Genomic DNA, 22,268 nt, shown 5'->3' with positions numbered 1-22,268 from the left:
TGCTATCTCAAGCGAAACTAATCCCTCAAAGAAAGAAGCACACGCTGTTGTTTCAGCGTTAAGCGGGAACTCTTCTTCTGACTGGTTGAACACCGGGCCCCAGCGGAACTCAGACACAGCACTCGTGTCTGATAATTCTTCCTACGCGAACCTTGAATACCAAACGTGAAAATAAATAAACTAAATTCAACTTTTTGTTTAGGTTCTCAGGCCGTTTACACTAGCGCAGCTGTTGCGACTATGCTGTGATAGACTGACGCAGACGAGAATATGAAAGCATGCGGGTGGCCTCCGAGTGCCGACCTCTGATTGGAAGGATAATAGGTAGCCACAAAACCTAATTGCCTTTGTTTCTACTCACTGTATCTCCTCCAATCAGAGCGAAGAAAAGCTTCGTCTGCTCGTCGTGCACAGTGCGGCGTCCGACCACCAGACTGCGCAAGGACCAGACGACGCTCTATTTCGCTCTGATTGGATGGAAGATAGAGGGCGGTGACAATGGCAGCTAACCTTTGCGTCTACCCATCATCCATCAAATCAGAGCTCGGCAAATTGACACCGTCGCACGTTCTTTTCCTCCTCTCACACGGTTTGTCGCCGTATGAGGTACGCATATGCGTTCAAGTGCACTCGGGCCTAGGCGGCAAGACAGCGAGCGGTCCCCGAACGATCTTTTCAGTCCCTTGAAATTGTTCGCCTGGATAACAAAAACGAAACAGTAGTGGATCTTGTGTACGAGATGGTTCCTATTTGTAGGGTCCCTCATATCGCTGCAAGCAAGCGATTGTTCCAGATCGTTGAAGACGGAGGACGCCGAGCTTCCGGCGTCGCCCACATATTGACTCGGTCACAGCGAGATCAAAAGCTGCGGAAATAGACTCCCCGTACACTCCCATAGACGTGACATTCTCCCCCGTCGTTTTTCGAAGGACCGATAACGTAGACAACAAGCTATTTTGTTCTGAAGATCTACGCTCTCGTTGGGAAGCGGAATGTGTGGGCTGAGCTGGGATTTCAACAATGAGACGTTGTTTGCTAACTCGGCCCACCGTTTCCGGATGTAATCCCATTGTTTTCCATCCGCACAATAGTCGCAGGCACAGACGTCGGTAGTTCGCTTTCCGGCGTTCTCTTTTTTATTGTCTGGTTTGTCCTTAGGATTTTGTTGAGGTTTAGGAGATTTTCCAGCACAACCTCCAGTCCGAGGCAGGCCATTGAAATCCTGGTTTCAAATTCCTAACATGTTTCGTGCCCCCGCATCGTTTTTCTTTCTTAAATATGATATTGCCTTTTCACACTTTTAGGATTTATTCCGAAATGAGGGCTTCCGGTTTGGTGTGCGCGACCTAGTAGATTATCTCGCAGCTGTACCAAACTTTTAAGCACACTCACGAATTTATTGTAAATTATTTTTCATTATAATCTAAAAACCAGCTATGCTCATTAATACGCTTTATTCAAGATATGCTTTAATTGTGCTTCCAAGTGGCGTTTGAGAATGTAAGCTTTTAATATTGCTAAGGAACTTCAAAATTTGAAGACGTTTCATTATTTATGAAACCTCGTTCAACAGTACGAACATAAATAGCTCTATCGTTATAAAACATGATATTTTATGTTAATAGTTTTAGAGGTAGTACTCAGCTTCGCTCTAGGCGTGTGCTTTTTTCCTATAGATCGTTTTACTGGAAGAGGGCAATAGAAAAAGGAAAAAAGGCTGCCGGTGCTTTCCTCCTTAATTGATAGTTAGGAGCGAACGGAGGACCCGGATGAACGCCTTGGACGCAGTGTCTTCTATTTCTTCTTTACTTCCAGATGTAGTTAGAACTAGCAGATTCAATGACGATATTCCCCTGGTCCTCGGTACACCATTGTTCGCTACAAGACTGTACAAAAAATAATTTAAAGCACACAATATTATAGGAGAACATCTGTATCGCGCACGGGATACGACAAGGCAACTGCGGCTACAATGTCTTTAAACTCGCTCGCTTTCCCAACGACCACGACCTCCGCCGGCAGTGGGTTGCATGCGGAAATCGAAGACTTTTCCTGGACATCATCATCTGGAGTGTGCACGGAACATTTCATGGATGGAGCGCGCACCGAACGTAACGTTGTACCGTCGATGAACATGGGCTACACTCGGAAGGTGGGTGCAAGTTTTCTCGTGGAAATCGCTCTTTCAGCTTGGAACTTTATGGTGTCTATTAATTGCAGGTTGTATTTCCCTGTCGATGTTTGCAAAGAGATGACTACGACCAACCACTAAACGTAAAGGCAAATGCCGAAGCTTGCGTGAGGTTGATCGAATAGTGAAGTGATCTTTTTTTTTTAAGTTTGATTTAAAAGTTTCCAAGGTAGGGTGTAATTTGCAAGTTCTTTGTTATTTGCTCTCTTGATATGTGGTAGCAAACCGAAAGCGACAAGCACGAGATCGGCTTTTGCTAGATCTATTTGTGCATTTTGTTTGGTGTATTAGATATTTAAGTTAGCTTTCGATCACAACCAATGCTGCATACGGTTTAAATTGTTGTAGCACGACCTTCCCGCTGCCATTTGCGCCATCACAAATGCCCCATGCCACCTCCCCCAAGTGTCAAAATATCCGCTTTCAGAATCTGCGTCTCGCTTGGCTGGTGTTTTTCTGACGACTTTTTTTCGTCTCTTCTTTCAAAAAATTGCTTTGCAATTCAATTTCCAGTATTTGACACATCTCCAGGCGTCTTGTCACCTCGAGTTTTCTTTTTTTTTTCTTTTTTTAAATATTTGAACACGTCTACTATAACGGCGTCCTTCCCTTGTTGAGTTCTTAAAAAATTCGACTTCCACCTCCCTAACTTTAGTTCGTCTTGGAAACATGCGACCTCAACATCCTTAAGAGAAATGTTATACTTAAGCCCAGAAGTTATTGAAAGCACTCGATATTCTTCAGTATGTATGAACTTTAGGCTGAGCTTCTTAGAGTTCAATTGTTCTGCCATTTTTATTTTCTTGACAATTTTTTTTCTAAGTAAGATAGCTGTGTTGGTAACTTTCCCTTTTATCTTGCTTTCTATAACAAGACTAGGGGGAAAGGCCGGGGGAACGGACAAGGGGATATGGGCAAGTGGGTTTTAGAAAGGATTTTAAGAACGGGGGAGACAACACTTGGAATTTGCAGCAGGTATTTTGACACAGGATTTTCGGGATTTGGTTATTGCGTGCACCGCCCCTGCGTACAATGTAGTTGCGATAAGACCTTAAAGTAAAGCATGAAGCAGGTAGGATCCGTGTCAGGTGAAGTAGAAAAAAAAAGCCGTTTACAATTTTCTGTAACGCCAGATTAGAGCGCAGCTCTTGAGGAGGAGGATGTAGCGTACTGAGGAATAGGTGACTCCTTGAGGTCACGTGACCTCAGGGGGGGGGGGTTGTGTGACGTCAGGGGGTCACGTGACCTCGGGGGATTGCGTGACCTCAGGGGGGTCACGTTGCCTCAGGGGGGTCACATGACCTCAGGGGTTCACGTGACCTTGGGGGTCACGTGACCCTGGGGGGGGGGGGGGGGGCTCACGTGACCCTACGGTTACGCCGACGGTGACGCCCCTCAAGCCGGAAATGGGCGCCTAAGAGATGCGCTCTAAAAAACAATATCCCATGCTCGTGTAGAGTCCAGTGGGGTCTGTGGCTATTCAATTGCGAAATTACTGTTCGTGTAATGTTGATTGTGACATTCGAACAAATTGTGCATTGTGTTTCTGAAGGTTTATAAGACAGAGCGGGTTATATTGTGGAACAAAGAACTAAGTCCAGGAAAGAACAGAATAAATAAACATTGATCAACATCAACCACCTTTCGTTCCAGATTACGGCGCTCAGCAAGATGTTTGAACTGATTTCAGCGACACCAAGATTCGAAGAGCAATGACGCAAAAAAAACATGTTTTTGACAAAGCACACACTTGTCAACACGGGATCCTTGACTAAAACTTTTATAAACATTTTGCAAGCCGGAGAGAGCTACCTTCGATCGTTCCTTCAAGGCTCTTATTTCACGCATCCTTGCTCACATTAAATTTCATTGATATGCCTGACACGAAACGCCAAAATATTTTCGGTATACTGCATCAAAAACAACAAAAAACCTGAAGGGGAAATTCATTCGCTGTTAACTGATGCAATATTTTGTGTACTCATAACCAATTTCGATAGGGGGTGCGTTCAGTACCGCTATTCTCGACATCGTTGTACTGGCAGATGCCGTAGTGTGAGGCAATAAACGTTCCGAGTGAGTTGAAAAACGCAAACGACGGCACACAAGAACACAAGACGCGCCTTAAGTTGGAAGCCAACCTCTTTAGAGCACACAACCAGCACGCACACCGCAAGAGCGCTGCCCCAAAGAGCACTTTCGCCAACGTTTCTAACCACTCGGCATGGCCGCGGAACCCAACGCTCGCTAGCTCGCTATTGAAAATGGTGCTAACCACAATAAAACGGCCTTTAAATGTGTATGAATGTTATGATGCGTCTAATAGTGGAAGATAATTCCCGTTTAACTCCAGCATGGGGAAACCTTTCTAAATAGTAAAAAGCCTGTACAATGAAATATTTTTTTATAAAAGCAAGAGCATTTGCACTTCTCAACGAAGGGTGTCCTTATATAAGAATATATATATATATATATATATATATATATATATATATATATATTCAAGTTTTTTCTTATATATATATATTCAAGTCAATTCAAGAGTTCAAATCCTGGCTCCGCCAATTTTTGGCTTTCGGCGGGTTCCTGAAAAACTTGGATTCTTTAATTCATTGGATTAAGTACGGTTCATTCATCTGCACATATTCGTTTATATATATATATATATATATATATATATATATAACGGGCATGGTGGCGGGGGGCCGAAGGTGTGGGTTTAGGAGAAGAAAAGAACCCTTAGTGAAATATATATATATATTAATTTAGATCTTCTAATAAATACATGCTTAATTTAATCTTTTACTATATTTGACACAAGCTATGAAATTCACCATCGTTCGTTCGAAATTTTATGTAAATGGGAATTTGTTTTGTTAGCCTGGTAGGTTATCATTTAAATGACAAGAAAATTTCATATAATACCAATATTAAGCGCTGCATTTTATTAAGTGTTGTACGATTACTGCTACCACAATATAACGTTCAAGCCTCACGAAAAATATCGCCTGTATTCATTTCCTTTCCATTTCCGAACAACATTTACGACGAAAATGTAGCAGTCTATCTCTGCCATCCCCCCCCCCCAACACACACACGCACAGAGAATAAAAATTACAAAATGCACCAATTATACTGTTCTAGTTGACTTGTGCCAGCACAAAAAAGAAGGGAAGAGATGAATTCCTTTCCTTTTAAAAAATCATCCACACCAATATTTTAGATATAATATACAAATAAAAAAACAACCATTCACCCTACCAAACTTCGAGCTCCACCGTCTTTCCTGAAAAACAAAACGTGAACTACATCCCTTTTCATTGAATATTTTCTTGACATTTCTATGTAATTCCAATAAAAAAAAAAGAAGAAAAAAAGAAGCAAAAACTAGGAAAGCACGAAGCACTCAACCGCCACCTCAGTGGCACTTCAGGCGCTGGGTATTCGACACGCGAACGACGCAGAACAAACGACTCCAAAGTTAAAAACTCCGCCGCTTCAACCTACGTCAATGCACACTCGCGACTGCGCGTTTGCTGAGTCGGAGCACCGATATTAGAATCCACTGCACCTCGGAGAGCCCCGTACTGCATGCGTCAGACAGAAGCATCAGCGGTTGTGGTGACAGCGCGTCGGAAAACGACGCCCTTCCATTTTTATTGTCTTTCCGCATTTTCGAGCGACTTTTCGAGTGAAGTGCAACCACTTCCACCGAAACGCGAGTTTGAGGGGCTTTTTGCCTCCGGTGTCGTGTTTCATCGCGAATCGTTTTTACGTACACATATGCACAATACAAAACTACATTCAAGCGTTATTTTGTTTTTTCACGCGAGTTTTTGAAAGACCTCATCCTGCAAAGAAAGGAAGGAGAGTATATTGGTTAAGTACCTTTACGCAGCGGCTTTTGACAGCACCTAAATTAAAACATAGCACTGCAAACTATGACGTCATTAGTTTCGTTCTCACCCTTCCTAATGTTGATATAAAAATAACAAGACTTTCAGTAGCCCGAACATGCATGTAATGTACAGTGGCCCATGTTTTTAATAATATCACGCTTGCCTCGATCGCAGTAAAGCCCCTTTAAACCGAAAAGTAGCGCCATCCTTTGAAGGATGCCTCTGCTATCTTGGCCTGATCCAGGCGGCACTACAGTCGATGCGCGAGTGTAAAAGAAGATATGAAGATAAAAGGTGTGCGCGTCAGAGGAGAAGGAAGGAGATGGCGCTGCCTGTCTTATTCAGGGGCAAGGAGGTTATAAGTACTAGGAGGGGGCACATCGGAATATTGGTGAAGCCTAGTCATAAAGTTTTTAAACAATATTGTGCCCAACGTGACCGCAGATCTCTCTGGCGATCGGTGCGAGTGACATGTCACGCGCAAGATGGATGGTTGATTGTAGAAGGATTCCTTGCAGGCTTGCGCGCGCTCCGTCCGTAAGGTTTTATCAGATCGAAGTCCAGACGAAGACTAGCTACGGTCACGTGTCGGGCTGATAAGTGAGGAGAATAAGGAGGAAAATGAGAAAGAGACGAGGCGTCAAGGGAGCATGGCTTGTGGAGGCTACACGGCTCATGTCATTCCCTCTCCTACCCTTGTTCAGGGGCGTTAGATCGCAGATCGGTCAGCGCCGTGACGCGGAGGGTGCGGTAATACGGGTGAGATTCAGCGCGTGAGCAGAAAACTCTCGTCGTCGCGAGCGTCGTCTGCTAGGCTATTCCGTTGACCGCACACAACCCCTGCTCTATAGCAAAAGAGCGCAGAGTGCCGATTGACATAATTGTTTATCCAACACCTACTTCCCTCCTCTCTCTCTCTCTCTTACTGTGTCCCTCTCTCTGCTTCTCGTATCTGTGAGTAGAGCAAAATATTTGAAGAGCGAGCGCTGGCGTGATACTTGTCTTGCGCGGCATGAACAGTGGCGCAATGACGATAGTTTTACTCTGCGGTCTGGTTGTGTTCTTTCGAGTTTGAATTTGCAGCCAATTGCTATTTTGTGTGCCCGAAAAAAAAAAAAAGCGCGTGATAGGCAAGCGCTGTTTAGATCCTTGCTTAAATGCGGTTAGCTCTGCCAGCAGATAAGAAGAAGGGGTTGTGTGCGGTAAACGGAACAGCCTAGCAGACAACGCTCGCACCGGCAAGAGCTTTGTGCGCACGCGCCTAATCTCTCCCGTATCACTGCAGCTGTCTGCGACATGGCGCTGGCCGGCCCGGCGGTCAATACTCGCGTGATACTATTAAATATTGGGTCACCGTACGTATGTTTTGAAGGCGCGTATTGTTAAACAACGCTCGCGCATAAATATCGCATGCAATGATTATATACTTTTTAAGATAGGCAGTACACCAGTAAGCCCCATCAAACATATTGGCAATCCCGACGTTGCGCGGTCTGTCAAGATATACCTATATACGAAATATCAAAATACAAAACGCAATTTCACTAATTTGGAGCATCATCTAGCATGTACAATCGTGTTTGATTGTGAACTCAATTTTGTATTTACTACGGTACTTACGTCAGTCCATGAACAAAAGCTCATATAAAGTTCTCTTATTCTTGACCTAAAGGCTTCTTTTATTTCATCACTGACAACTTAAGAAACGAAGGGTGTGGCGTGGTCCCTGCATGATTGATCGAAAAGCACGCTTATTGACCTTATATTGCGTGGAGCGCGCTGTGGAGGTCAGAAGGAGGATAAGGGATTAGGGAGCGGGAACCTGGGAAGATGAAAGGAGGAGGGCAACACTTCATGGCTTCAGGGCCGTCGTCGGCGAGGGAGTGGGAGGCCGTATCCTCTTGGCTGTAGCCGGAAGGAGCCGGTCCCCCACTGGAGGCGCAGTTGGGTCCCTCATGAAGTAGAGTAATGCCTCCCAGAGCTCCAAAGCATGCTCGGGGATATGGTGGTGTCAGGACATGCCCAGACGTTCAGGGATGCGGGTACTGGGGCGTTTGTGATGAGGTCTAAAGCCTGTTGTCATAGAACACCATACAAAGGGCAAGGCCACATGAGATGGACCAGGTCTGCCTTAGAGTTGCAGTCCTTGCAGATGCCAGAGGCTGTGGAAGATCCCGCCCCGTCGCTTCCGCAAAACCGCTGTAAGAGATGCGGTGTCAGTAGGGTCCCTGTCTCAATGCATATAATTATCCCTCGGCAGCCAATCAAACTGCGGCATTAACCGACGACAAACGTGTTGAAACAATCAGGAAGCGAGAAGGTAAACACAAGAAAACAAGATGCCAGGCTTTGCGTTTGTTCAGCTGTCGGGGACAAAAACCTGTAACGACGTTGGAACTGAACCAACTGGCCTATTGCTTGTGGAACACACACATTTTTATTTCCATTTTGATTTATCGGCACGTGGTCATTGACACCCTCCTGCATATTCATCCTTTCGACCTAAACAAGCTTCGCTTGGGCCAAGTTACCCGGCCAGGAATCTCGGAAAGCCCAGTTCAGCTGGCCTATGCACCGCTGTTGTCTCGATTACAACGTCTAAGCACAAAAGCTCGTGGTCGCCGCGGGAAGAGTCTCCCTAATGAGACTCCCTGTTCACTGCCGTCCATTACTCCGTGCAACGCGGTTCGACTAATTGGACCGTAATAATCCCCGCTCTAATTGCCCACACCGTTTAGACACCTGGACTCCGCGGTGGTTGGGCAAACGGCTTTCTGGCCCCAAAGAGCTTACGCTGATCCCTGAGTCAAATTGTCTCGCGCTCAATCTAGGGCCCAACTTTCGGGCTGGACACCTTATATCCCATTAAAGGCCAACCTAAAAAGTCGTCTTCTGCCGGGCAGAAAACCGGTCCCCAGTTTCCTTCTCTACATTCCCTCTCGCACTTTTCTCTCCTCCTATCCCCACAGCAGAGAGTCTCAGAGAAAGGAGGAAGGTCTCCCTTTGTCTCGAATGGAAAACCGAAATTGATGGAGAGTTTACTCCTTTGTGTTTGTTGGTTGGTCTTTAAAGGTGGTTTTCTGAGCTACAAAACTAAGCAGATTTTCGAATAGACCCAGGGCAGTGAACAGGAAGAGCCTCGGTTGGCCGCCAGTCGGCGCGGCTTGTAGCCAAAATTGTGCACCTTTGAGAAGGCCTAGCCACCGAACGACTGGACAAGAGCGCCGCGTCGGAGATCGGCGGGGCACTCTGAGATTTGAGCTCCAGATCGGGTCCAATAATTGGGGCCGCGACCCGCCTTCGAGTTGTTAAAGCCCCACGTAAGATGTCACAATCTACCGAAGGAAACTTCATTTCCCGGTAAGTATGCAGAAGATTGACTCTTCCTGGCACGCAATGTGGTATCTCTTGATTAAGTATAGCTTTTAAGATGATGGCAGCTGAAGGTTATGCCAAATTCGCACTTAAAATCATCACGCCCTCTCCCGTGGAGTGATGTCGCAAGTTACATAACTCGCGAATAAAGCGGGCAGTTCAAGAGTCCAAGAAACACAGTATTTAGGCATTTTCTTTCACTTTGCTCGCGCGAGTTTCGTCATCATTCAATTGACAATCAAACTTCTTGTAACCAGTCGCGAAGAAGCTCTACTGCCCCATATGAAAACATCTGACGTCTCGATTTTGGTGTTGCCAATAGTGCTTCTTAGCCTGTTAGACCAAATTTAAAACTACAATTTGTAGGGAAAAAATACTGCGTATGATAATTCGGCTACTAATTCCTGACTAGCAATATTACTGACTAGCAATATTTGGATAAAACTTCCTTTTGCTATACTAAAAAGAAAACGAATAAAAAAAAACAGTCGGAGGTTTTTTTTTTTTCCTCAAATGAAAAGTGCGACAGCAGAATACAGAGAGAGAGAGGGCAGAAAAATGTTTTTTCTTTCACCTGTACGTGTTGTCAGCTCGTAATGGTTGAGATGAGGGAGACAGAAATAAAAGGACGAGCGTGCTTTCAAGTACATTATTAGGATTCAATACTGGACAACCCGCACAAATGCAAATGCTCTTGAGGCGACATGTTTTCAATCCAAACACGAAGCCAAGAGATGGCGCTAGCGGTCTCGACGATAACCTGGAGACTTTGGGGCTGTTTGTATTTGGGAAAGTAAAGAGCACTCAAAATATTTTATGTACTGTGATGGCAAACGCGAGAGGGCATTGGCAATATTGGAGACGCAACCAAACAGGAGGGATTCTTACGCGTAAGGATGTTTTGTCGCTGATGCAAGCGCCATCTCTTGGTTTGACGATGCTCTCATATTTCCGTTTTCCGCAAGCCAGAATAGTGTCCGGTAGTTCTCTAGGGAAGTAATTGCCTCGTCGATCGCCTTCAACCGCTCTCTTCTGATTGGGCAATGGAACGTTTGAATGGGCAAAGACACCAGGTATGTTTAAAAGTCATATAAACGTGCTTCTTCTTGGGAATTGTAATTTATTTAAAGGAAAAAAAAAAAGAGATTTTCACGATAGTAGCACATAGCCGAGATCGTGAGCTCGGCTACTCCCTCGAAGTCCCCGGTGTCCCGGGACCCATTTGATTCTAATTTTAAGCAGCGGGTATCTGTGCATCTGTCGTTGCAGGATGCTATAGATGTGTATGGGTAGTTCATTGGTTGGGAAAGCTCGGCAGGCATGTTTGATATCCCTTACCATTATGGCTTCTTCCTCCTCGTGTTTGATGAACTCGGTTATTGCCGTGGCTATGGCTAGTAGCTCAGCACGCAGGGGCGTATTTATTGCCTGGCACTCCCGTGTCAGGATTTCTTTCTGGCTTCATATTCCTAGCGTGCAGTGCTCTGCTTTAAAACTAACGCCCGTAAAGTAGATTGCTACGTTTGAGTGCTCAGCCTCTTTCTCTAGCCGTTTTACTATGTCGATAATTCTGTTTATATCTCTAATTTCATACATATTGATAAGAATCGGATCACCTTCAGAACCTGGTGGTAGAACCTGGAAGCCCATATTTTAGGTTCAACCTCGAAGGAGAGACGGTGTTTGTTCAGCTCCCGAGAAAGAACAGACGGCCGTTCAATGCTCCGGACTGCTGGCTCAGGTGGGTTCCCCTGTTCATCGATCCTCTGCGCGGTGCGAGACACTCCATTCAACTATTTCTGGATTCTTTCGTCCTGTTCTTGCGATATACGATAAATACTTTTATCGTTTCATTCGTAATCGTTTGTCTATAGAAGTTTAGCTGCTTTCTTTTTCAATTTGTTATCTGGGGGCTCAACAATATACCTGTACTGGACAAAAAAGGAAAGGCATCTGTACAAAGAAAGCAAGAAATACCTTCAACATGAATGATAAGAAAGTAACGTGTTTTGTTTCGAAGCATTACAAGAAATAATGTACAGCGAGCCCCAAACACAACGCCGCCACGAGATGGTCCGGTTGCTTCACTTTTTGAGCTATTCTTGAACCCAGCGGTCGAACTAGTTGGTGAAAATTTGCCTCCCCCATGAAAACCCAACCAGGGGAAGGTATTCCAGCAGCTGCAGCGATCAATTTAGCTTTGGATAGCAGGCAATAAATCAATATTTGCGAAACCGAGCGGCGGCGCTAAGTTTGAGGGGCACTGTACGTATCGACTATTCAAGCACGTACAAAGGGACTGCATTTTGCCGCAAAACGTTTAGTTAACTGCAAATTGTATAACAAAACCACTAAAGCCAAAGCTTCCTGCATTAAAAGAGCTCTTTGAGCACGGTGCCATTCCGGATGACGATACTAATATGTGCGCAATGTTGCGTTCATTCATAACGTATTTTGTATTTCAACCGTTACATCTTACGATGATGTCTTTGTAGTTTCTAGAAGTAAGTCGACGATTTGTTGAGGAGTACTTAATTACCTTCAATACATTCAGGGCTTGAGGAACTTTTGCAAGCTTCACAGCGCACCGCTTTAATCACAAAACAAAAAAAGGATCGATGTTTTTTGTTTTCTTTATTTTTGTTTTAGACGGAGCTGATTCACTAAGTCTACCCTGAAACTTTCTAACACTCTTTAAAACGTAAGTTTACTGCTAAAATGTTAAAGGGATTCCAATTTTTTTTTAAATTTCAGTTCTAATAATTATAGCGAGCGCAGCCCAATGTTTAGGTCCCGTTATAAGATGATAAGTCTGACCTTGCACTGTTTTTTTAACTTCGTGTGGTTGCTTCGACGTGCTCTAGTCTGCCCACTCGGCCGACCTTAAGCAGCGAGGGCTCGTTCATGTGCAGCGATCACGCCACTCAAGAGAAGCACCTGCGGCCACTTTGCCCCAGGCAGCGGTTTCGAGCACTGCGGACAGAGAGACGGAGCTTGAGGTCTCTATCATATCTTTGCATATAATACCTCAATTGTTATCGGGATGAGACAAAGTAGTTGTGGCATCCAAATATAATTGATCGATTGATTGTTAATAGACCTGATGAACTGGGATGCCACAAAGTAGTTTTGGCACCCGAATTACTTAAACGATCTATTGATTGGGTGATTGAATGATTCATCGTAAATGTAGTACCGAAAAAGAGAACCGCTTCAAGGTAAGCAGTTATGCCACGGGGTTTCCGTAGAATTCCCCGAAGTGTAAGATGTATAAAAATGATTCTTTGTTTTATTCCCTGGGTATAAATAACGTACACCACCATTCAACTCATCTAGCAGATGCAGAGCACGCTTCTGCCGTCACTCGAGACTGTGACTCACTTAGGAAAAAGTGCTAAGTGCGGGAGTCGTCGTCCAAGTGTTGCGGACACGCCGACGGGCTCGTGCTGATCAGGAGCAATACTAACGAAAAACATCGCACAATATTGACGAAGGACAGGCAGAGGGCGTATGTACATGACAAGCGCTGACTTACAACTGTATTTTAATACGAAGAAACACGAAAGCCTGGAGTCTACAAAAACATCAAACACTGCCTATCTGCCTATCTTATTAAGCTATTTACAAACTCGCTTCGAGACGCCACATGTACGCAATCTCTCTGCTAAACATTAGTATAGATCTCCGTCACACCCCGAGCGGCAAATACGCCGAAGTTCGACGAGGGTCGACGCAAGGTGGCATACACGTTCGTCTCTGCGTCGCTGCGTGGATCCAATGTAGTGAATCCTGCTGCGTGGCTGGCTAGATAACGCAAACCGCCGCCCAATTAAGAAGGCCCAGCCTCACCAATCCATCCGTAGTTATGGCGTTTGGGGGAAAAAGGGCAGGTGTTGCGTTCTTCTGGTTGGTATTGGTAGGAGGCGCGCCTTGGGGGGGGGGGGGGGGGGGAGGGGGACGACTTCTGTAGGTGCCGCTCGATACACGCTAGAGGAGTCAGGTCGGTGAATCAATTAGGCTGTCTTTGGTTGGTTCGCGGAATTAGGTCACGCGTCTGACGCACGATAACTATCGGCTGTCTCTAATTCACAACGCATTCGATGCTCGGAAATCTGACTGGGCGGACGAAATGACTATTTCTATAAACAGAGAATTAAAAGCAGGATGTCTCCTTTCATCTCGTGCTGCAAGAAGGAAGGGGGCCATTTTCTGCCACGTACCTGGCGTGTTGCATCTATAGCAGCTCAACGCTTGTTCTGTATATAGGGGCCGCCCTAACGCAACGAAGCCGTGTCTTTGGTCTGATTTTGTTATTAGTAAAGAGAAACACAAGAAATCGCTTTTAAACGAGTTTTATTTCCTCAAAATTGTTTCAGTGCAATTGTCAGCAGACTGTTGTGAGCTGAAACGGTATGCTGTTGGTGCATTGTTAATGAGAGCCAGCGCTCGGCCACAAGGGGTTTGGCATACAATATATGGAAGACGCCACTCTTTTTGTATCGGCTTCTCTTACTAGAATATTAAGTAAGCTATTTGCTGTAGACGCGTAATTAAGCTACCCTCTGTGATGAATTGAACAAAACTGTCAGCAATGTTGTCTCACTTACACAACACCTTCCTTCTGCCTGATGATTCTGGCCGCCTGATGAGGTGACCTATAGATTTTGTGCATACATTTATCTTCAACGTGTTTTCGATTGTCTAACCTAAAATATTTCATTGAAAAAACGTTGGAGAATGTAGGCAAGAGTCAGAAGTTTTAATTATATAAACATATGGCAATTTCTAACAATCTATAAACATTGCCAGTTATATTTTGCAGTTTTGATATCCGCCATAGTCTTAAGCGGCGGTTTTTCTTCTTTACATAAGGGAAGATTTATGGGCAGCAAAGTTTTGTGAGAAGTGAGGTAAAATAAAACCCATATGAATGTTTGTTATATTTAATCTGCGGAGATTTTGATGTTTCTGCATTACTGCCTGCTTCTCTATATTGTTACTTATTTATGTGCGGTATTTCGTCAACTCAATAAACCTATAAACTATTTCTGAGTTTATACTAGTAAAAACAATGCAAATTTGTTAAAGAAATGCTGAACCGATATTTGAAATCTCATAATTATTGCCCGAGCGGGCTTCACGGGATGGTACTGTACCTAAAAACGATATTCAATCAGACGGATGGGGCCCGAATTATTGTATTTCTTTGAATTAAGAGCGAAACCTCGGCCGGAAGCCGCCGGCGCGAGCGAGTCCTTCTGAGAGCAGGCGTAGCGGAACTGACGTGCGCATTCTCGGCGCCCCCAGCGCCCCTGGTGCCTCCGCGCATTCTCCTCGTTCGTTGGTGCTCGCCTTGATTCTTCGCTCGGCGGCTTAGCGCCTGGCTTTGCTTGGCTCCGTCTGTCTTTTGAGGCGAATGAGAATGCGCACGTCACGAAGCGAGCTTTCCACGACGCTCACCAGGGGTCGCGTAAAATTTTATTTTTCGTGTTTATTCAATTTTATACGCCTTCTCGCTCCAAACAACGTCATCTAGAAGTAAAGGACATGCTATGTATGCCATTGCGACCAAGAATTTCCCCCCAAAATTTCGGTTCAGCATCCCTTTACGCCAAGGCGTAAATCATCGATTTTACGATAGTTTGGTTGCTAATTCCTTTCTTAATCTGCGGTACAAGAGTAACAAAACACACATAACTGGTTGTTGCAATGTGCCTAATTGCGCAATAATCTTAAAAGAATTTTGTTGCAATGTGCCTAATTGCGCAATAATCTTGCAAGAATTTATTATAAACTCGGACACTAAAATGCTGAAAAAAGGAAAAGTGAGCCCGCTGGATTATAACTTTGTGTGTAACTGCTCTGTGTAATTTAGTTCTGTCCCCGAATTCCCGCAATGTTGGAATGAACTCTGCTACCGCAATTCTGTTTTACGACAGAACGCACGAATCTCATAGTGACTAAAAGCATGAAACATTCAAGACGAGGTCTGTCGCGATCATTTTAATTCCGCAGCCAATCAGATTGATGCACTAGCCGGTAATAACGCCGAAGAACGAAACGAAAAACAAGGAGCGAAAACGTAACATGCCCTACCCTGCATCTTGCATGCTTTCAGCGGCCATCCGATGTTTTTATTGTGATTTTATTGCTTCGCCATCGGGTAAGTTTGCTTGCATGCAGCGTTTCTAAAACTTTCGATGCCTCGCTGGTTTTTGTGCAGCTTTCATCTTATCGATTTTATTTGGATACCACCAAATGTCTGCCGCGTTTCCCACGAGACTACGCCACTTGAAGATCTCCGAGGAAGGTGCATGCTGAGCCCCTCTGTGTTTGCCCGAGAGCTTAGGGCCGGGGACATTTTGAAAGGAAGTCATATACCGTTCTAAGCTTGTGTTTGCTCTTCAGCTCTACTGAAAAGCACGTTTTGTCAATAAGCTGCTTCTCCTCACGTGTCATTGAAGATTTTGAGCCGCGATAATACTATCTCGTCAATCTTAACTGAAAAATGTGTTATTAAACGCACATCATAATAACGCGAGCCACTTTGTCTACAGATTTTTTTTCCTTTTGTACTTCCCATAATAAAGGCGCCTCTCTTGTCTCTTGAATTGTTTACACGCAGTTATATATGTTTCTAGTTATAGTTTCGTAGTGGTGCATAAATGTTAAAAAATAAATAAGATTGATAGTATTATGTGCTTGTTTAAGCTTAATTGTAGAATAATTGAAAACGAGCGTGTTGTTAAATTGATACGAAAACTTAAAAGAATAAAACATCGAGGACCAGGACGGAAACCGGCTTCTTTCAATGAGCAACAGAACCGGCGGCGTCGATATGCGGAATGACGCCGCCGGTGAAAGTCGTGTCTGAAGGAGCTCTGGAAAAAGACGTTTGTGGCTTGTGCGCTCTCCGCTTCTGCGGGAGGCAGCTGTTCCTTGTCTGTTTGGCTGGCGGCAATCGGCATTTCAATTGCAAGTGCCTCAACGTTGGCCATGAAGAATACGACATCTACACGCAAAGCGGCAAGAGCACTTTCAAGTGCTCTGGCTCTACCAGAGCATGCGGCATGTCACCGAGCAATAACAGCACGAATGCTTCTTTGGGCGGGTCGGTTCCTGCGTCTGAACTGTTGGACCAGCCAGCGGACGGGCTGGATGCAAACTTCGTTCCTCCCGGTCTCCTACGCATCTTCGGAAGCCTGTCGAACAAGCTTGACGTGCTAACGGCTAAGGTCTAGTGCCTCAACGTTGAGAACTGCCGTATTCGCTCCGAGATTCAACAATTACGTAAGAACTTCATGGAAAAGGAGCGGCTGCCGTCACTTCCGCCGACTTCTTATGCTTCCGTCGTTGCCCGGAGTCGTCTGTTGCATCGACGACAGCGCCGTTTACTGCAACTGTTCCATTTTCACGCAACGTGCCTCCTGAAGCGTTAGGTCGTCCGACGCCTGGCAGCGTGAACCGGGAATCGCTGTCCACGAATGCTGCTCTTGCGAACACTGAGAACGCCGAGGACGACGGTTTCAAACTGGTGGGACCCCGACGACGAACCAAGCCGTCACTTGGAACCGTTAAACCGAACGAGGTGACTGCTGTTTCTCGGAGTGCACGCCGTTTTGCGCTGTTTGTCTCTAGGCTTCATCCTGTCACAAGTTTACCTGATGTTCTCGCGCTAATCAGGCCCTTCTTGGAAGGATAGTCGGTCATTTGCTCGAAGTGATGACAAAATGTGATACGTACTCTTCATTTCTGTTGTCAGGTGATGAGTCAGTATTTAGCGCAATGAAAAGTCCTCAAGTCTGGCCGGATGGCAGCATCTTTCACCAGTTTTTTGAACGGCTCGACCTCTCTCATGTTGACTCGGTTAACCCAATAGACAATGAAAATGTCGAGCGCAGTTAAGGTTGTTTTTTTATATAAAAATGTAAGAGGTCTACGTACGAAGGCAGACGAGTTTATGTCTAATTTATTTATTTCAGAACATGCTATCGTTTAACTTTCTGGAACTCTGCTCTGTAGCAGAATCCCTGATGCAAATTATATTATTCCAACGTGCAGTATATTATTTTTACACCGGGCAGAACCTAGGCCTATCTTGTCATAATCGCCGTGGAGGCCTCCCTTGTCTCGCAGAGATGGTACGACCTTGAATCATATTCAGAATGCGTTTGGGTGGAAATCAAGGCGAGTGACGGTTTTAATTTTTTAATTTGTACGTAATATTTTCCATCTCTTTCAGATCAGACGGTATTCATTAAGCATTTTGACGCAATCAGTAAGCAAATTAATTTCAAGAAGTGCCGTGTCCAAATCTACGGCGATTTTAATCTACCTGGTGCGGATTGGTCAATGCAAACTGTAAATAGTAACTCTATAACGTCTATCAAGGCATTTTCTTTGTTTTATTTTAAAAGCTTTTGCGCTCTTGAACAGCACATTACGATTCGAAACAAGGTTGGAAATGTTCTACATCTTGTTCTTTCTAATACGCCTATCTTAAGTTTAGGCCCCGATTCCCTTGGTACAAATTGATGGTTTCCATCTACCTTTTGTTGTCGAGGTTTCTCTCCGATACAAGCCGCCTGCATTGTGTAAATCACCAAATTACTGCTTTTCTAGACGTGATTATTTGAGCCTTCATAGACATATTGAAGATTTTCACTGGGACAGTGCTTTTTTTATGTGTATTGTTGAACATGCTACCGAGACGCTTACGTGAGTTGTAAAAAGTTCTATTGACCAGAGGTGTACCTAAATGCTCCAATAAGCCGTCGATATTTATTACTTGGTTTTCTAAGGAGTTCCGAGTCAGCCTACGGAAAAAAAGGTCCTTTTCACCAACTTTTTAGAAAGTCCCGTTCTTTTCTTTGGTATGCCAAATTCGGCATATTCCGTTCCCTAGTATAAAAAGCTGTCTAAGCGTGATAAGCGTCTACACCAGGATAGTATAGAAAACAGCTTAAACCGTCGACCAAAAACAATTTGGAAATTGGTTAAACAGTACACGCGTGAGATCGATCGTAGCATCTGTTTGCGTGTTGGGACAGATCATGCTCCTAGTTATCAGTCTTCACTTGCTGATGTTGCAAATATTTTCGATGATTATTTTAACAAATGTTCTACAGCAGTCTTTACAGCGTGGCGACGAACTGAAAAACAGTCATAGCGATTTATGTTCCCTGCGTGTAGATTCCGGTGAAATCGCCAAAGCGATTAGGAAGCTGAAACCTAACTCTTTGAGTGGTGCTGATAACATACCCAGCTTTATTATCAAAGGTTGCAGTGAACTGTTCATTCCGATTCTGAAATATATTTAATCTTTCACTCAGTTCTAGGTCCTCCGTCACTTTAGCAGAAATCGGTGATTGTTCCGATTTTAAAGAGCGGGCTTTAAATTGTTTTAAATTATCGCCCAATTTCCTTGCTTTGTGGTTTTTCAAAGATTTTCCAGCTTGTTATTTGTACGGAAATGCTTTTTCATACCCGCCAGAAAATAACCCCTTTACAGCAAGGTTTCATGAGTGGTCGGTCTGTCTAGTCTCATTAGTGTTCGTTTCTTAGAATTTTCTGCGCCAATCGTAATGAATAGAGGACAAGTTGATTTAATATACTTCGATATAACTAAAGCGTTTCACAAAGTTAGTCATCTGTTACTATTTCGCAAGCTGTTTTCATACGGAGTGTGTGATGAGCTGTGTGAATGTTTTGACAGTGATCTGTTTTTGCGCTCTAACACTGTTCGCATTGACGACAGTTTCTCCAAACTCTTTTTTTTTTTTGCAACTTGCGGTGTTCCTCAGAGTTCAGTCCTGGGCCCTTTGTTGTTCCCGATTTTTATAAATAATATTGTGTCTTGCGTCGATACGTCTGAGCTATTACTTTTCGCTGTTGACATTCAGTTGTTGAAAATCATTTATATACTTCAAGATTGCGATATCTTACAAAATGACGAGTCAAACAATGTGCAATGTTGTAAAAAATCTATTATCGCTTAACCCCGCAAACACAAAAGTGATTTCTTGTATGTATGTGCATATATATATATATATATATGTATCAGGGTGTCGAACCGGAACCAAACTAAACCAAAAACCGGAACCGAACCGGTATTTTTTCCGGAACTGAACCCGAACCCGAACCTTTATATTGTTATCGCGATGAACCCGAACCGGAACTGAACCGGAAAAAAAATAACGGTTACCGGCTCATGTCAAAACGGTTCGGCCACGCGCTGTTGACAATGAATGTGCTATCAATGCCATTTGTTTTTTAAGTGCCGTCAACTGACACACACCTCGCTTACATATTTTTCTTCTCCACTCAGTCTTAGGAATATAAACGCTGCATCCATGAATCTTTACAAACGCTGCGTCCATGAATCTTGACATAGGGACCAGTATTGCGCTGGTCGCGGCTTGCACAGAAGAAAAAGAATTGGAAGGCTGTGCAAAAAGAAAAAAAATCGAGTCACGGGATTTTATTTTCCTAGTCTCGTAAATCCTAAATGCTGCTGTGTGCTCATTTCATAACACGTTTCTAGAACGCGCGAGTTCTTGAAGCTTGCTTCCATCGGAATGAGAAAAGAAAAGGCTGTGGAGTTTTATAATAATGCATCCGGTTTCGTATAGGCACTTAGAAGCTAACATATTTGTGAGACAGCGAACTTTTCTATTTTAATATTTATCCTATTACGTCCTTCTGGCGTTGCGTTCGGTGAAGTGTTTTTCATATTCCGTATCTTGTTTAATGAAAACTTCTTTAAGGGTCTAATTTGAGTTACCGAGGGCTAGTTCAAATAAAGAAAGCTGTATTTTCTCCCCACTGTTCCTTCAATTGCTTACACGCCGAGGTGGCGGGATAGTTAGCGAGCTCTACTTGTAAGTGGGTTTGTAAGGAGGTCGCGGATTTTACAGCTACTGCGTTGGACCCAATTAGATGAAGTCCGAATGCGTAAACGTCGGTGAGGTAACCTTTCAGTGCACATAAAGAAACTATTCCTGGTAGAAATCCCTGAGCCTTACACTACGATGTATCCCGTTTCGTATATGCTGATTTCAGATGTTTTATTTGTAATTTATTTTGATGTTGCAATTTGTCATTTATAATTTCCGAACCGGTTCGCGAACCGGTTCAGCGCCCCGAACCGGTTTGCGAACCGGTTCGCGGATCGAATTAATCGAACCGGAACTGAACCGGAACAAAATAAATTTACCTGAACCTGAACCGTAACCGAACCCGTATTTTTTTTGGTTCGACACACTGATATATATATATATATATATATTGTTAAGAAGATTGACGTTCATACTTCGTTATCGTCTTCATTCACAACCACCGTTATCGTCATCGACTCACGCGGCGCACGCTGGCCGAATCAGTTGGAACCTAGTCCTCAACCCACTCGGTTATTCATTAAAAGCAACCTTCTATTATCCATCTAAGAAGTGGTGGAGGTGCGGGCTTTCCACGTCCTCAAGCATCTTCGGCTCCGGTAGCCAGATACCACCCTGGAACTCCGCAACCGCGTCCTAACCACTACCATGGCGACCGGTTCAACGACCACCGTCGGCAATTCCGCCTCCGACCAACCACCCGACACCCCCCCAACTATCGTCTGCGCTGGAGCACTCCGGCAACGCGACCCGAAATGGTTCTCTGGTGCGGGCGACGATGACGTAGAGGACTGGTTAGACTCCTACGACCGAGCCAGTCGACACAACAAATGGGATCCAGCTACCAAGTTAAACAACGCTGTCTTCTACCTTTCGGACGTTGCTAACCTCTGGTTCAAGAACCACGAGGCCGTGCTCACCACCTGGGAGGAGTTTACGGCAAAAATCAAAGAGGTATTTGGAAGACCAGCCGTTCGAAAGCTCACCGCCGAAAGAAAACTCAACATCCGGGTCCAGCAACCAGAAGAAACCTTCACGGCATACATCGAAGAAGTTCTCCAGCTCTGCCGACGATCCAACCCGGACATGACCGAAAAACAAAAAGTAAACCATATCTTGAAGGGAATTGCTGAGGATGCATTCCAACTCCTCGCCACCCAAAGCGACCTCACGGTGAGCAAGCTTGTCTAGGCATGTCAGAATTATCAAGGAACTCGCCAACAACGCCTGACTGTCCCGCGCTCAACTACCGCAGTTCACACAATCGCGAGCCTTGCTCAAGCACCAGATGATCCGCCGTTTTCCAGCGAAAGCCTTCGCAGTTTTATCCGCGAGGCCGTTCGCGAAGAAGTCACGCGAATTCTGGGCACGAGCACATCCGCCCGTGTACCCCACGTACCATCCCCTCCGGTCGCGCCACCGGGCATCCGCAGTCTGATCCAAGAAGAAGTCGTCGCCGCCTTGGGGCCTGTACCACGTCCCCCTCCCCCTCCGATAACACCCACATACGCCGAAGTTGTTGCGCGACCAGTACTGCTGTCCCCGCAGGTTCCCTCTCCGCGTGCCTCACTTCAGCCTCCAGTCAGCGCCCAGCCAGGGTACTGGAGGGCTCAGGACGGTCGTCCGATTTGCTTCAACTGTGGCATTGCTGGACATATCGCCCGATATTGCCGCCGCCATTCTCCAGGATACCGTCCTTTGCACGTGAACTCAACAAGATATGAAGAACCCTACAACGGCCGATACCCTTCGATGGAACCCGAACGTCGCGACAACTACGAGATGTCCGCCCCTCGACACGAAAGAAACGATCGTCCCAGGATGACAAGCCGCTCCCCATCACCGCGCCGTCGATCTCCATCTCCCATGATCTCTCGCGGCAGCAATCCCACGCATGGGGGAAACTGC

The 22,268-nt window shown here is 44.9% G+C and overlaps 1 protein-coding gene across 1 annotated transcript; it reads left to right on the top strand.

The window, feature by feature from the left end:
- Positions 1 to 21,116: 21,116 nt before the first annotated feature.
- LOC120838548 lies at positions 21,117 to 21,482 on the top strand (the record flags this gene model as incomplete). Its single annotated transcript, XM_042286466.1, has 2 exons — positions 21,117 to 21,167; positions 21,393 to 21,482. Coding segments are annotated over 2 exons (141 nt in total), but the record flags the coding sequence as incomplete, so codon positions are not given.
- Between the last annotated feature and the right edge of the window lie 786 nt (positions 21,483 to 22,268).

This window comes from Ixodes scapularis, unplaced genomic scaffold (genome assembly GCF_016920785.2).
Source record: "Ixodes scapularis isolate PalLabHiFi unplaced genomic scaffold, ASM1692078v2 PGA_scaffold7__128_contigs__length_106722199, whole genome shotgun sequence".
In the NCBI taxonomy this organism is placed as follows: domain Eukaryota; kingdom Metazoa; phylum Arthropoda; class Arachnida; order Ixodida; family Ixodidae; genus Ixodes; species Ixodes scapularis.
Note: the sequence above shows the minus strand (reverse complement) of the source record. Positions and strands in the feature narration are given on the sequence as shown.